We start from the raw sequence: 16,144 nt of genomic DNA, 5'->3' as shown, positions 1-16,144 counted from the left end.
GAAGGTTTCCAAAAACGGTTGCGGTCCTTGAAGTGGCACCGCTGCAAATGCCACCCTAACCTTCCTGGTGCTTCAAGTCTCAAGACGTGTCACTATTGTGTTTTTTTTTTGTGTGTGTCTCATTCCAGGCGGTCTATTCATAGACAATCCCTTCTACCAGCCACGGACCCTCGCGCCCTTCATCATCCACCTGGGCCCCCAGGATCTCTTCTCCGACTTCTAGAGAGGATGACAGGTTTTCGGACGCCCCACCTCGTCACACGTTAATCTGCGGCGGCTCACACTTCCTGCCTGTTTTTTTTTTTTTTTTTTTTTTTTTTTTTTTTCGGGGGCCATTTCTAAACAGGCAGCGGAACGTGACGGCTCCTCTCCTCCTTCTTCTTCTTCTTCTTCTCTGTGAAGCGGACACATCATGGTGGGGGGAGGAGGACGGCGACGGTTGGGGCAAGGGGCGGGGCCTTAATCGGCTCCACTTCACCCTAAAGCAATACTCGTATTTCACGGGAAAAGCGTGAACGGGCCGGTCTTTCTAGCAATAGCAATACACACGAACTCCTCTCTTCAACAAGAATGTCCGGCGACTTAACGCGGCGTTGCAATAGCTCGTCTTGATTGTATCCAAATTGTGTGTGTGAAAGTGTGTGCGTTACATGTGGATATATGACATATACACACACACATTTATATATATATATATATATATATATATATATATATATATATACAAACGATGTGTTGACTATAATATGACGATGTACGTATGTAAATACATTTTAAAGGATAACCTATTGTTATAAATTATTTTAGGACAATACAAGTGAGATGTACCTGTAAGAACACACTATAGCTTTCTTCCACTTTTTTCTATACACAATTGTAGGAGAACCCAATATTACCTTTGCTATTATTCCTATTAATCGCCGCTCGTAGAATAATCATGACGCTCCCGTCCTAACTTGATGTCGTTCTGAGCCTACGCCAAGAGGTGCTCGCGTCTTCTTATCAGCTAATCGCACACACACACACACACACACACACATTCTGTGAGAAAGCACATGTTCTAAAGCCTCAACTGCTGGCAGGGAATGTTTGTTTGTGCTGCGCGCATGCGTGTGCTCATCTCGGGAACATGTCCAGTCAGCTCCGAGGGGAATTTGCTGGTTCACCTCGAGAAGCAAAAGCACACGCCTCTCGCAACGCATAACGACTTGATGGTGAGCAGCAACACGGACGACCGGCTAAGCCGTAGCACATCGAACTTTTCAAAGCAACTAATGAGGAGTTTATGTCGCATCATTAGGGTGGAAACTGGCCCCTTAACATCAAAATGTGCTCCCGATGGACGGTTGGAGTCGAGGCTCTTAATGTTCAGTGGCTGTATTTTCACACTTTTGGGAGATTAGGGCGTATCATCTCCCTTTTCTTACTTTTTTGTTGCGTGTCGTTTAGCTGGAAAAGTCGATTTCACGTTAGCGGCCCGCTTATTTAATTTGCAGGGGGGTTGTATTTTCAAGTGTGCTTGATTAAAGTTTTAAAGCGAATTTTAAAAAATAGCCCTACAGAATTTAGTTCAGTTCAGCAACAATTCAAAAACCGGACGCGGGCGTTTTGCTAAATTTTGCCGGTCCGGGTTTGTAATTTCGGCGTCCGTCATTTTTCAAGATGGACCGAATTGGAATCGTCAGTTGGTCAATCCGTCGGTCAGTTAAGTCCGCCAGTAGTCGGTCAGCCCGTCCGTCAACAAAAAAGACAAAACACGTTAGCGAAACGGGCGCCCGTCACCGACGGACGTTGTTAGTGACCATTACTGCGACGGACGAAAATCCACTTCCGTCAGTGCTTAGTCCATTATTTTTAAGAAGTGTCCCATCAATCGTAAGCAAGTCGGTCCATCAGTCTGACGGAATGCCCACCTCTGTCAAAAACGTGTAATGCCTTTGCTGCAACACACACAAAAAAAGGCTTTTTATCACGCGATTTAGTGAAGCATTTAACATTATAACCGTCATTTCTACATCATTAGTTGAACTTGTTACGTTAGTTCAAGATATGATATGGAGTCTTTTGTGCCACTCCAGGTGATAAATGACAAACAAAACTACCTCAAGAGGGTCCGATTGTTTTTTTGCGCTGCGAAAACTGCTTGCTTTCAAAATCCCTTACATATTGAGGTCCTTTCATTGACGTTGCAGGTGGTTAATGTTTAAGCCTTGGCAGAGGTCTAAATTGGCCCATCAAAGTAAGTACATATTATATCGCTTGTCTGTGGCACAGTTGCAGGCTTGATTTGTCAAAATCAACGAGCGGTTCAGGTTTCTGTCATCGGCATGCAGAAGCTGAGGTTGAGGACAGTTCAGATTTTTATTGAGTGGAGCCTGACCTTCTCTACCATTTACGTCTTTCCCCTCCTGTCTGGTCTTTGTGCTGCTCTGTGTGTGTGCCCCCCCCCCCCCCCCCCCCCCCCCCCCCACACCCCCTGCCCTCTCTCCAGATGGCCCACATTAATGAGGCACACAGTGAGGAACCTCCTCATTTCCCCCCGGAATCCAGAGTCGCACGGTAGCAGTCACCCTGCTCACTCACACACATACATATTGTCGCTGTGCTGTGAAAAACACGTATTTCCAATTTTGTCCATTTTTTTTATTTTCACATTATGATATCTGTAACGTGGAAACCCCATTAATGTAAAAATTAGAGGAGAAAATAACAAAATAAAAAATGGAGAAGTGTTTTTCACAGGACAGTGACGATATGTATGTATGTGTGTGTGTGTATATATATATAAATTTTTGCGAGTCAAAATTTGCATTTTGCGTCTCTTCAAACCACATTGAATAGCAAAACTGAGAATCCCTGATTTTCACGTTTTTGCAATAATTGAACCGATGAGATAGTTCCCAAAAGCTTTGCCGGTTGGAGGTCGAGGCAAGCTCTGTGTTGCTTATGCCACACCAGCTAGCTAGCAACGAGCTTTAGATGGCTACTAATGCGGCTAAACATGTGGCGGAGTTGCTCTGAAGTCGCTCCCATGTCAGAAATCATCGCCTACGTGACGGTGAATAAGCTACGCTTCTGAAAATGTCATCATGAAGGGAGGACGAGGAAAGACGAGAAGTTGTGCTAATTGCTAAGCTAACCTAAGATTATCAAGTGATCAAGTATTTTTCTGTAAACTTGAACTAGGTGTAGCAATACAGCTTGAGGCAAGCACACCGAGCCTCTTTTCTGACAAACTGTCGGCTATCTGCTAAATTTCACACGGCATGCTCAGGGAGGGCAAAATAGATGTTACCAGTTTTCTTATCTGCGCTGTTTGTTTGGATTCATGCTTGGAAAAATTTAGCAAAATACCTGCACAGCAAAACCAAACAGATCACAAAATACAAGTCACATGAACTTTTTATAACACATTGTTGTGGAATTTACTTCCATCAAGCTCACTCGCATGTCAAATTTTTGCTGACGAGACAGCGACAGCTTGTAACTCAAAACAACTTGTAAATTGTGGCACCCATAAGTCAAGTCACCACTGTTTGTTACATACGCGTTGGTTGTCATTTGAATCATGTATCGCTATAAAAAAAAAACACCAGTGGGAATCTTTGCTTTTCCTTGCAATCATTAGAAAACTTAAATATTAATATATAGTAAATATTGTTGAGAACCAGGATACGTTTTCACCCACACGCCAAAGACTCTAAAGAAAACCGTCGGGGCGTCGCACTTCCGCTGTTCAGAATTTTGTGGATCGTGTGGAATTGGAATAGAGTTCACCCAGCGTCCCCAAGACGTCTGGATGAAATAGCTGCCGAATGATTAGCACTGCGTAGCGGCAGCCAGCAGGGGGCGGTATTATTTCAGGCCGAACTAGTTTGCTGCCTAAACGGGTTGCAAAAGAAATTGCAGCAGAACCTAATTGGTTTCAATTTTGCAATACAGAGATGCCACGGGAATTCTGTCCTCAATTTTTTTTTAAATGGGCTATTGTCTCTGTAATCTAGCTAATGGAGGAGTAAAGTCATAATTACAAGTATGTATTTGTATGAAAAACACCTCTAGGCCGTAATCGTATAACCTGAAAAAAATGTTAAATTGTGTTGCTGATACAAAATGTCCTCAGATTACAGCAAAGTGGTGGCGTGAACGCGGGTGAGGTTCCCCATCCTGGAAACTTCTGTACTCAAGGACCACATTTGAGTTTTAAAATGGACGGATGGAAAAGGGGTTAAAAAAAGTTCTTACATATTCATTCTTGTTTAAATAAAATTATAAATAATTGACCAATTTTTTAGAAAAATAAATAGAAAGATGCTACAAAACTTTTTTTTCCTCGTTATTAAAGAAAATAACCAATTATTTAATCAAATTAATGAGCAGATGTTGGATTTCTATTCCAAATTGTTCATTTTACTTATTTGTATTTTATTTACAGTACCGGTATACACATATTAAATTCCATACTTACAGAAAGTTAATATATTTAAGAGAAATATGAAATGTTAGGGACACATTTTATCAAATATATTTCTTGTATTTAATTATTTATTCATTATCAATCCAGCCACCAATTACACTGCTCAACAGCAAATTTTAATCAGAGGTGGCTTCATGTCCTGCGACATATTTTTGAAGCCGATTTAAAGAATGTCGTTTTTTTCAACCAAATTTTGTCATATATAAATGTTTTATCCCATAAAAGCTTGCACAATATCGATTTTTACCACGTGTTGTAATTTACAGCTATAACGTTTTCCCCCCAAAGAATTCCACCTTTTGCCGAGCCTAACCCTTCCATCCATAAATATGACAAAATATTGGACTTAATTACGCAACAATCTCCTTAAACCTTTGAACGCCAAAATGTCGAGTTGAGTTCCTCAAACCTGCTGCCTTTCACTTCCATATTTCCCGCGTCGAAAAAAAAGATGGAATCGTATCGAGGAGCTATCGAAAATGGACGGAGGGCTATTATTCGCTCATGTGCAAATGCAGCCACTGACGTAAAAGTAGCGCACGGGCGCGCCGCTTGGAAACCACCGTGCGTATTCCGACCCCTGCGGGCCAGCGGAAATAGATCACAAATAGATCCGGCCTCACGTTTCACTTGCACACTTGACCAGAATAACTGCGGATCATATCATTTTCCCGTGTGTGTTTGCGGGGTCTGGGGTGGGAAGAGTATCTACACACACACACACACACACACACACACACACCCTCATGTAGCCGGACACTTACACACATGAAGCATGTTGTTGCATACATACCTGCTGGTCAAAGTTCAACACGGTCCTGCCGAAGGATGAAACATTTAGTTTGGGAATGTACACAGTGTTGTTCTCGTGATTGTAGAGTAGAATGTATTTACTCCTAGAGTAAACAAACATATTACGACGGTCTATATATGGACACATGCATATATATACTGTGCATTGATAGACATTTTCAACTTGAAATGTTTTGGGCGCATCACGTTTCTTTTCTTCAATTTTTTTTATTTCAAATCTTTCGACAAATGTTGTGTCTTATGAGCTTGTAAATAATTTGTTTTGTTTTTGTTTTTAAAAAGCCTTGGACAAAAAAGAAGCGTTTTCTGATGCTGCCTATGAAACTACAAATGCGATATTTAATCCTCACAGTCTATTTAATTCATTGGAGTGTGCCGAAGGAGACAAAATGGGGGGTGATTAGAATGTGCTGCGTTCACTGTTTGGTAGCAAAACGTTCACAGCCGTGCTGCTTTGCACTTCTTCACTTCATTTATGCTTGTGGGAGTGAATAATAAAAGTGGGAAAATGCTGAATCCTTATATATGACTACTTGTGTGCTAATTGTAAACTAATTGGATTCACAAAGGCTGCTTTTATGTTGTCTAGAGTAATAACTAGAGGAGGCAATAGAGATTTTGAATAATACTCTAAAATAAAATTAAATACATGCAGTTGGATCAGTTTTCACATTAAAAGTCTGACTTGGGTAGTATTTACCATACGGATGGGCAAACAAATACGTTTGCTCAAAATGTGGAAAAACACTTCTTTTTCCGAGTGGGTCGATTCAAGTAGTAAAATCAAAAGTCTCATTCAAACTTAGTCTGAGCGCTAGGAAACCTTCCACAGAGATTTTTGTTGTCTGCTTTGACACGGCAGCGTGAATTGTGAAACTTGGCCTTAAAATAAATAAATAAATAAAACTCTAACTTTTAGGTCCTGAATCACAAGGAAATTTTCTGTGCACACACACACACACACACACACAAAGGGCACTGGTCAGAAAAATAAGAATAAGAGGCATTTTCTATTCAGTTGATTTTGGTCAATTTCTGCCTGGAGCATTTTTTTTCTTTGGCATTTTCGACAGGTCCAAGCCTGTTGCAATCTCTGCTAAAATAAACAAACAGCGCCAGGAAAGCAATCCAAATCAGATCCAAATCCAAAAACGGCAATAAAACTTTCCTCGTGGTTCAATGTTGGACAACACAGAAGAGGAACTAATTGTGCACTCAGACAATATTGAGTGGTCACTTGCAGACTCCTGGAACACTTCATCTTTATCAAAAATTCTCCCTGTCCCCCAAACCCAGTTGGCTGCTGTTTTGGTTAGCAACAGAGTTGAAATATGCTCTCTCGAATTAGTGTTACTTTTACATCTGATATTTTATGAAGCCAGCATGGAAACTCACAGCAGCTCGCCAGCTATTAGCCACATATAGTACAAATGCATCAGATAAACACATTCAATCCACTCAGTCGTTTTATTGCCGCAGCACTTTTTTTCTTTTTAGATCCACGTCAGATATCATTTGACAAACATTTGCTGTGCTTCAAGCTAAAAATGTCAAGGATGTGACGTGCGAGTGAAGTGATGATATGTTTTATGATGATACGCTATGATCACAGAGCCAAGGTTGCGGACCATAATTGGCACGTATGTCCATAATTGCATACAAGTGTACAGCAAAACGGGGTGTCAATCATCCGCCGCTTTTACTCACATGGAAGAGCAACACGGTGATCTGTAGGAACGCGGACTCTTCCTTAGCATATGCTATATGCTATATGCTATCACGTGCGCCGACGTATGCTCCGCTGTCACATTCCCTCCCCAGTTATGTCCACCTTAATGTGGAAAAGCCAGCAGCTATGCAAAAGGACACCCGATCCACGTCGATCCCCCCTTCTCGGCCCTGTGACCAAGCGGACCGTGTTTGTCTCGCAAACATGCAGCAGTTATCAACTCACAGCTCGCCATTTCATAGCCTGCACGCTGACACATGATAGAAGAGCTGGTTTCGTACACGCTCCCAACGCTACGAACGATTCGGTGTTGGTTAGCAAAAATGCGTGTATATTCATGATATTACGGTATATTTAAAAAATATAATTAGGGTGGCAGTCATTTCGAAACAAATTACGTGAATGGCATGTTTTGAAAATGAATAAAATTTGATTTAATTTAGAATATATACATGAATGAAATTGTTTTAGTCATTCAAAGTTTTTCATTTGGAAAAAAAACAAAATATACCATTTAATAATTTCAATTTCATGAGTGTACATTTACAGTCCCCTCCATTGTACTTGACTCTTTAACAGTACTGTTATGTACATTCTGGCTACTCTACCCACCACTGCAAATATGGCAAATGAAGCAACATTGCAAATTGCAACCAAAATATATTTTTTATTTTATACAAAAACTAAAGACTGAAATATTTCAAATTAATATATATTTCTATATGGTAACAGAATTTTTTTTAAAAAAGTGATTCCCGTGATCAAGGAAGGAGTTATATGCTTTTGTGTTTTTCAGTGGCTTCTTACTAATCATGGCACAGAAATTTTGTATCCAAAACATTTCTTTTTTAAATTCTCACATTTATCCAACACATGAAAAGGTGAAAATATCATTTTTGCAATATTTATTTACTGCAATAAACAGTATTTCTAGTTAGGATACAGATTGCCATCATCCAACTTTGCTTTTTTTGTGTGTTTTCAGAAAAGCAGATTTCACTTCACGCGATTGATAAGCGCACGCACACACGCACAAAGACAGAAACCAAGGCGAGAGTGGCGTGATCATATGTTTATATTGAAGCTTGGAAAGTCACCACAATGCGTCCTACGCTATTACAACGTCCACACATGGTTATCAATGTTTGTTGTTGTGGTATGGTAAAGCTACGTTTTGGCATTGTCATCATTTCCATAAAACAGCAGTCAAAGTCAAAACACGCACACACAAGTGAATGATTCAGCGGCAGCAGGTAGGCAACGTTAGGTTGACTTACAAAGTAGAAAACCATAAAGAAAAAACATTGTAGTCATTTATATTTATATATATTTATAATGTACACAAGCTAGTGTCAGCCCGCCGAAAGGCTGCTTTGTCTCTTGTCTTTAATGCCAACGGACCTTCAAGCTTTCTGTTCAACTTTCAACTCCAAGATGCAATTTTACACTTGCGATGCAGTCAACATTAAAACATGACAACCTTCTTTTGGACCCGATCTCACTCGTGCGCTCTCTCTCTCTCTCTCTCTCTCTCACACACACACACACAGATTTTCTTATTACCTGGCAAACACATTATTGAATGACACTTGTAAAGACCACCTGTTGACAGTTAACACGTTTGTTTCGACATCAAATGGGGCCCAATTTTTGAAGTGATACCTGTTGGGCCCATCCTTTATCTTACGCATTTTTTGTGACTGTTGTGTCTCAATTTTCTGAATGACACTAGTGAGGCCCACCCTTTCTCGATATGACACGCGTAGCTGATTGAAGAGGGACAGCTTTCTGGTTGACACTTGTGGGGACCAACTTTTGTCAAGGTTACACACACACACACAAACAGGTTTTTCATGACTCTTGGGGACCACTCTTAAGTTACAACCGTGCACAGGTTTTCATGACTGATGAGGACCAACGTTCTGAATGACACTTGTGCGGGGACCAACCAATGTAAACATAACATTTGAACTTGTATCCATGACACACAGGGATCATAAATGACAACTGTGAGGACCAGCATTTCTGAAGGTAACACACTCATTCACTGAGTAGGCATGTGGTCAAAATGATCAAATACAGGAAAAGTGGTACATCCACATTAGAGTATCAGCAACTGCAAAGACAAAAAAAACCCCCCAAAAAAACAGGAAGACAACCACCGAACCAAAAAAGGAACTTACTGTGTGGTTAAAAAGTGTCACATGCATCTGTGTCCTTGCTCAATACAACTTTGCGAGAGCCGTAACAATAATAGTAAAAATAAAAACAATGTGTTTGTATGTTTAAATATTAAGAGGGTTTATCTCGTTTTTTCAAATGTAATAATGATTGGTAAGAATGTTAAAATGAACCTGGATGTTTTTTTTTTGTTTTTTTTTTATTTCCAGAGGGGAAAATAAATGGTGTAACTGTACAGTGTTCTTCCGTGAGACCAAGCTCTGTGCAAGAAGCGAAAAGCTGCTAAATCTTGTACGCATGTCAAACTACTCCCTGCTCTATCACTAACCTACTCTAATGTAGTAGTCATAATTACAGTAAATATTTGTATGACAAAAATCACTTCCAGGCTATAAAATATAACAAATACAAATCAAACAGTAATCAAGTAGGGTGGAAAGTGAGCATCCCTCCTGGTTCCGTATGACCACGTATTCTTGTGTCGCTGCGCAAAGTAGTTCATTGCCATTATGATCTTATGTCAGCGCCATCGTAAACTGAGGACCCCCTGAATTATTCGGAGTCATTTTTTTGTTCCGAATCCAAACCAAGTAAACAAGCATTTTCCCTGTTTGCGCGCACACAGCCTCCACTGTGTGCTCGCGTGTGTGGGGTGCAGTCAAGGAAGTCAGCCCGCCACCTTGCACTTCAAACTATCTGCCCAGATCAAAGGTCAGAGAGCAGGTGGTGCTAAAAAAAAAAAAAGGGAGGGGGAGTTCAACACAGTGAAGGACTTCCAAAGACAAACATTGGCCCATTTTCATGAATGTTCGGGTGCACGCCATTGACTGGAAGCATGCTTGGAAAGGTTCCAACAAACAAAAAATGATGTATATTATTATTAGCATATTTAGTGTATTTAACATGATTGGACTATGTCTGGAAGATGCATAAAGCCACAGATTACCCTGGTCAACACATTTTTACATTTTTTTTTTTTTTTAATTTAATCTGAGATGCTAGTAACCCAGATTATTTTGGGGGGCGTAAATTACGAATATGCCCTCATTTTTTTTCTAGCACATCCGGTTTTCATAATATTAATAAAATAAATACATAATCGAGCAATAGATTTAGTAATTATGATTTACGGGATTCACAACAAGAAATCAAAACGCCATCTCTGATTAAAATTAGGTGTTGACCAGTGTTAAGGGAAAGTTTGACATTTTCTAAAAATGTTCATTGAGTCATATATTAAAACCACATTACACCAAGTATGTCATGGTGTTTATCAGTCTATCATTTTTTTTTTTTCTTCCATACATCTTGCCCTTATTAGGTTGACAAGTGAGCTGGGGGCTCTCCCAGCCGACTATGGGGCGAGAGGCGGGGTCACCAGTCAACAGCAGGCCACATACGGACAAACAACCATTCGTTCACGTCGCCACAGCAACCAGACGTGAGCAAAGGAAACCGGCTTGTTATGTTTGTGTGAATGAATCGCGTACTCAACATTGAACACTGAATATGTCTTATCTTCCATGCACGCATTCCTACACGAGTCAGGCCATTATTCACGCATTCACTCAAACTCTCACACATACGCACACTTTATAGAAGCACAAACATGAACATAGATAGAAAAAAGGAAGTCGCGTGTTACAAAAACAAACAAAAAAAAGCATCTCTCATGTCTCGTACCGAAAACGTTATCTTCTTTATCTTCTTTTAGCTTGTGCCGGGAGTTGTTTTTCTTCAGGGAGGGAGGAAGGAAGGAGGGAGTGTGTGCGTCTGTCACGTTACCACGGTTACAGATAGGTCCTACCTTCCTCCTCTTGTTGGTTCATATCAGCAGTAGCAACGACACAAACCGAACAGTGTATGTAAGTGTGACCACTTTATGGAGGGAGTGGCAACAAAGTCTTTTTTTTGTTTTTGTTTTTTTTTTTTGTTTTCTGAAAGGCCCATACGTCAGTGCACTTGGCTGTAGTCATGTTGGGCCTCAAAGGGGGAGGGGGGAAAAAGGGGAACGTGGCCAAGAGCGCTCCGTGGTGACGCTCAACCTGGGATGGAAAGGGAGAAGCGCTCAAGTTCCGGCTGACACAAATCAGACTCGAACCCGAGCCCGAGCGGGTTAGGTGGTCTCTTTGCCCTGGGCGCCGGTGACCGTTTTGATGGAGCTAAGCGTTCGGTTGAACCAGGTCTTCTTGGCCGCCTGGACCTCGTTGAGGGCCAGACCCAGATGGTGCTCCAGGTCCTGATGGCGGAGGAATGAGAGTAAAGTCAAAAAGGACGCCCACCGAGCTCAGCTTGAACCGATTTAACACTCACGCAATACATACAGGATGGCGGCAAAGCACTTTTTCTATTAGACAAAGCTACGTCTACGGCCAAAGTGCCTGACATCAAGATGTCATCAAAGCAACATGGTGGAAACGAACCATGGCTTTGGCCTAAGCACTAATGATTATGTGCAGCTTCAATGTTTAAGTATAATATCAACGTTATTATTAATACATTTTAAGATTGAAAAAGATACATGCTGCAGTAACCTTAGAAAAAAATGGCCTCCACGCACAAAAAAAAAAAGAAATGGAAAACGAACATTTTCTATAAGTTGAAATCATTTTCAAGAAGAATGATTCAAGCTAGATCACTTTTTTCCATATCCCACAATAAAAAGACATTTTAATTTTAATAATTTTTTAGTGAAGTACAGTGCCTTAGATAATTACTGGCACCTGTGGTTGAGAGGTGTTAAAAGCCTTAAAATAAATCAATTCAACTGTTATTGCACAAGCATACTTTTATACTGAATTATACTGAAAATTGTAGAGAAAATTGTTCACAGGACCCAGAATCAAACTCATCCCATCTCAGTCCCCAGACCTCAACCCCATTGGGAAGTGCAGAGGAGAGGACCCAGGCCGCTGGATGATTTAGAGAGATTGTGCAGAGATGAATGGTCGAGATCTCGCTTTCTGTATTCTCCCATCTTGTGAAACACTATACGAGATGATTCGATGCAGTTTGCAGCAAAAGGTGGTTGTAAAAAGTAGTGACATCAGGGTGTCAATAATTGTGGCACAGATGATTTGATGTGAAAGAATCATTTCTTAAGTGGATTTTTTTCAGACTGAATAAATGCACCTGAATTAAAGGTTGGATTTGGTCTTTTTTCTCTTTTTGGTCCTATATTATTAAACATTTGAATTGATTAGAAGCTACTAAATGCATCTTAACTAGGGGTGCTAATAATTATGGAGCAAAGAGTATATGCGAGCACCTACCCATCATAACATAAAAATGTAGCTAGAAGTTTTAAAAACTTGAGACAGGAGGTCACACTAAAGCAAACAAATGATGAACATAACCTAAGTGGCCGTAAAAACAAACATTTTTCTCAATATGGGAAAATTAGCCACATGTGGTTTTGCGCACATGCTATTATTCGATTTGCTGCATGTTAGCTTTTAGCGTTAGCATTAGCCAAAATGGCCTCATTTCAATCAGTGTGAGACAAATGTGCTGTTATTCTTTATCCTTTGTGCATTCTGAAGAATGTCAGACACCAGGGGATTCTTTTAACTTGTGAAAATGCAAACTGTGACTTTGAAAGGACGCAACTGTAGCGATCTACAACGTGTCATGTTTTTTTCATGGCTGCCGAAAGGGAGCATTTCGCTACCTGTATCTTGCACTCGGCCTCCACCAGCTGCAGTTTGGTCTGTGCCAGTTCCAGCTCCATTTCCCTCAGCTGGTTCTTCAAAGCCTCCTTCTCCTCGTCCGTCTCTTCGCTGCCTCCGGGTGGCAGCGGCGCCGCGGGCGCCCGAACGCGACCTTCCTTGTTGAAAAGGCTGCTGCATTTGTCGCAGCCCTCCACTTTGGCCTGGGGAGGAGAGAGAGTACAGTAATAAAGGCCAAAGTACTCCAGTGGACAAAGGGCTGGAGGATAAATGAAGGAACTTGAAATCTTTTCTTTCTCATATGCAATACAATACAATTAAAAAAGGAAGAAATTTGAACCAAACAAACAATGTCCTTCTTCCTTTGCACAAGAGAACTGCCATATTTCCTCGTAGTGGCCAAAGGCATTGATTAACCTATCTGCAGAGAGTACCAGGCATGAAACAGGGTAGGGGTGGGCGATATGGCAAAAATATCATATCACGATTTAAAAAAAAATAAAATCACGATCACGATTTTATCATGATTCTTTTTTTTACATCGTTTTTTTAAAGACTAACTTGCACATTTCTGACCCTTTTCCTCATGTTAAACATTTATTTTTTTCTTTAAAATGTATATAAAACTCTAAAAGGAAAAAAATGACATTTTAAGCCAGCTAAGCTTTCTGAACAGGTTTCAATTTGAATAGTGACAATTGTTATCAAAATGTGCATTGAATGTAAACATAAAAAACATTGCTCGTAACGCAGGTCTAGTACTTTGAAGAGTCTTGAAAAGCCCTCGTTTTCCACTGTTTTAATGGGAATCGTGTCTTCAGCAAGGTAATAAGTCACTGCCTCAGTTACTTCTTTACACTGCTTGCTTGTTTTTTTCACATGGGGCGCCCTTGTTAAAATGGCTGCGTTACCGTGGCTTGCGTTAGCTTGGAGCTATCTTGGAGCTAGCGGCTGTTATTATTTTGACCCAGCAGACTGGATCGAAGATTGGATTGGATCGGGCTGATGCGCTTGAAGCTGGTTGCCAGTTTTGCGGTTTGCTGAAGTTGAAAAGTCAAATTAACATTATTTCGAAAACATTGGTGATGGTTATGTGGCAAGGCTATTAGAGCTAATGAAATGAAAACTAACAAATTCAATAAAAATTGAAAAAAAATATTGCCATTAAGAAAATTTGGATGACCGAACCTAAAAATGCAATCATCTGTCAACATTTTCAAGCGCCCGCAGAAACTCGTCTGTAATCGTCTCTGTAACTCCGAGTGGCGTCTTAATGATCCACCGAGCCATAATGTGATTCAACCATTTCTCGTGAACACTATTGTAACTTTGCATTACAGATAATTCACTGCGCGCGCCATTATTCTCCTCCATTGGCTATAATCGCTGACAGGTTTACTGCATTTGCCGGAGGACACGCGCATGCAAAGAAGCAGACAGTGTCCTTGTTGTAAAAACTTGTGTTCGTCCTTGTGCACCTGTGAAAAAGCGACTTCCAACTACAGCGTCAACAAAACGAGCCAAGCGTCCGCCAGTCTGAGAAGCGCTGGCTCAATATGTAACGACTTGGCTTGAGAACCGCGAAGTGACTCATTTCGACCCACTGCGGACCACAAACAAAAGAAGTCTGAAAATTGTCTTGTGGGCTGAACAGTACAATTGTCCTCTTGTAAAACGGACTAAGTGTAGCAGCGTGTGAGCTCTTCATTATTGCTGTCAATACATTTTGATTGCGGGCGTGTATTTCTGGATTATTTAAAAGGATTTTGTTGGTTCTTTGTGGCGGCGCCAACATATCGTTTGAGCAAAGTCCCAAGTGAGAATGAGGCGACCTACCAGGAAGGCTTTGCTGAGATTTAAGATATAATTCTAAACTACACAGGATGCAATGTCAACACAGCTAGCTAAGCACATTTTCTCAAGCGGTTTTTCTCAGACAAAAATCCATGAAAATCTTATTAGAGGTGGGCATTCCGTCAGACTGATGGACCGGTCCATCACTTAGTCACTGACGGATACCCATTTTGGGTTAGACGTTAAGAGAGGAAAATTAAAAAAAATAAAAAAATAAAAAAAGATGGACAACGCACGGACAGAAGTGGATTTTCACCCGTCATTGTAATCATCACTAACTAGGTCAAGACGCAACGGACCTCTCAGTCCGTCACAGACGGACGCCCGTTTTGCTGACGACTGACAGAACCAAGCCCCGCTTGTCTTGTGTGTTTGTTCGCATTGATTATATATGTGTGAGAGTGAGTGCTCCTGTTATCAATCGGATCTCTGCAGGGACTGTGATGTCTGGCTGGCTGTGATTGGCTAAGGAGGCGGAACCAGAAGACGTCACTTCACTTTGTTATGACAGCACAAATCTACAATGTCTGAGTCTAAAAGTTTATGTATGTTTATTTATTTGTGTATAAACCTTTATGCTTGTGTTTTTTCCTGTTAAATCTTGGTGAAATCATATTTATATTCAAGGCTGTCTCGTGTGGTTGCAGGGCAATGACTGTTATGGAAACGCTTTTCCAAGGTCACGTTCAAGCGCTCGCGTCTGTGTGCGAGGGGAAACTCACTCTGATCTTCTCCAGCTCTCCTCGATTGGCCGTTTGTTGCTTTTCCAGACGCTCGCTCAGCTGGGAGCAGATCTGTAAGAAGCCAAAATTGGGTTTCCTGTCATGAAGTTTTTGATACGCTCCATGATGAAATATTTGTTTACTGTTCACATTTTTAAGTCCAAACACAAAATCATTTGGCTCAGTACACAAATCTCCTCTGCTCAAGCACACACCGTCATCATCAAGCCAAAAATGCAACATATTATTTTTATTGTGAATATTTTGCTGTGGCACGACTCCCATTTTTTGTTTCCTTGTGTGTTGTTTTCATGTCATTTTTTAAAATTCTTATTTTTGTTTGTTGTTGCCCTCCCTGTATGTCGATCATTTTGATTTGTAGTGTTTTTGTTTCAAGCGCTTCAATTGACGCAAATGCTTATTGAACACAACCCCGCTGCCACTATCGTTAGCCTAGCACAAGTCTGTTAGCTTAAATGCTAACATTCAACACAAGGTGGGCTAACTGAAAAATCAAGGTGGTTTAGAGGGTACTCTTGCAGATAAACAACCTTCCTTTTTATCCTGCGCCTGAATCTCATGCCGGAAGTGTGACAAGAGAAACAAAATAGTGCAAATTCAGAGCTCAATGCGACACGAGTTATCCCCACTAACACATGAGCTCTTCCGGCCTCTGGTCGACAGAGCATTCTTGTTCTCC

The 16,144-nt window shown here is 40.8% G+C and overlaps 2 protein-coding genes across 7 annotated transcripts in view; one reads left to right on the top strand and one right to left on the bottom strand.

The window, feature by feature from the left end:
- strbp (spermatid perinuclear RNA binding protein) overlaps positions 1-5,812 on the top strand; it is a 69,350-nt gene extending 63,538 nt beyond the window's left edge. For all 4 annotated transcript variants that reach the window (XM_086054166.1, XM_086054164.1, XM_086054165.1 and 1 more), the window contains one exon: positions 129-5,812. In XM_086054166.1, the coding sequence (XP_085910292.1) occupies positions 129-223 (95 nt within the window). In that variant the 3' untranslated portion in view covers positions 224-5,812. The remainder of the gene's footprint in view (positions 1-128) is intronic.
- A 2,264-nt stretch (positions 5,813-8,076) lies between these two features.
- rabgap1 (RAB GTPase activating protein 1) overlaps positions 8,077-16,144 on the bottom strand; it is a 78,412-nt gene continuing 70,344 nt past the window's right edge. For all 3 annotated transcript variants that reach the window (XM_086054162.1, XM_086054161.1, XM_086054163.1), the window contains 3 exons: positions 15,445-15,516; positions 12,871-13,071; positions 8,077-11,439 (listed from right to left, as the gene is read on the bottom strand). In XM_086054162.1, coding sequence (XP_085910288.1) covers positions 11,317-11,439; positions 12,871-13,071; positions 15,445-15,516 — 396 coding nt within the window. In that variant the 3' untranslated portion in view covers positions 8,077-11,316. The remainder of the gene's footprint in view (positions 11,440-12,870; positions 13,072-15,444; positions 15,517-16,144) is intronic.

Source organism: Filicampus tigris, chromosome 15 (genome assembly GCF_054856515.1).
Source record: "Filicampus tigris isolate MCC_2025a chromosome 15, RoL_Ftig_1.0, whole genome shotgun sequence".
In the NCBI taxonomy this organism is placed as follows: domain Eukaryota; kingdom Metazoa; phylum Chordata; class Actinopteri; order Syngnathiformes; family Syngnathidae; genus Filicampus; species Filicampus tigris.
Note: the sequence above shows the minus strand (reverse complement) of the source record. Positions and strands in the feature narration are given on the sequence as shown.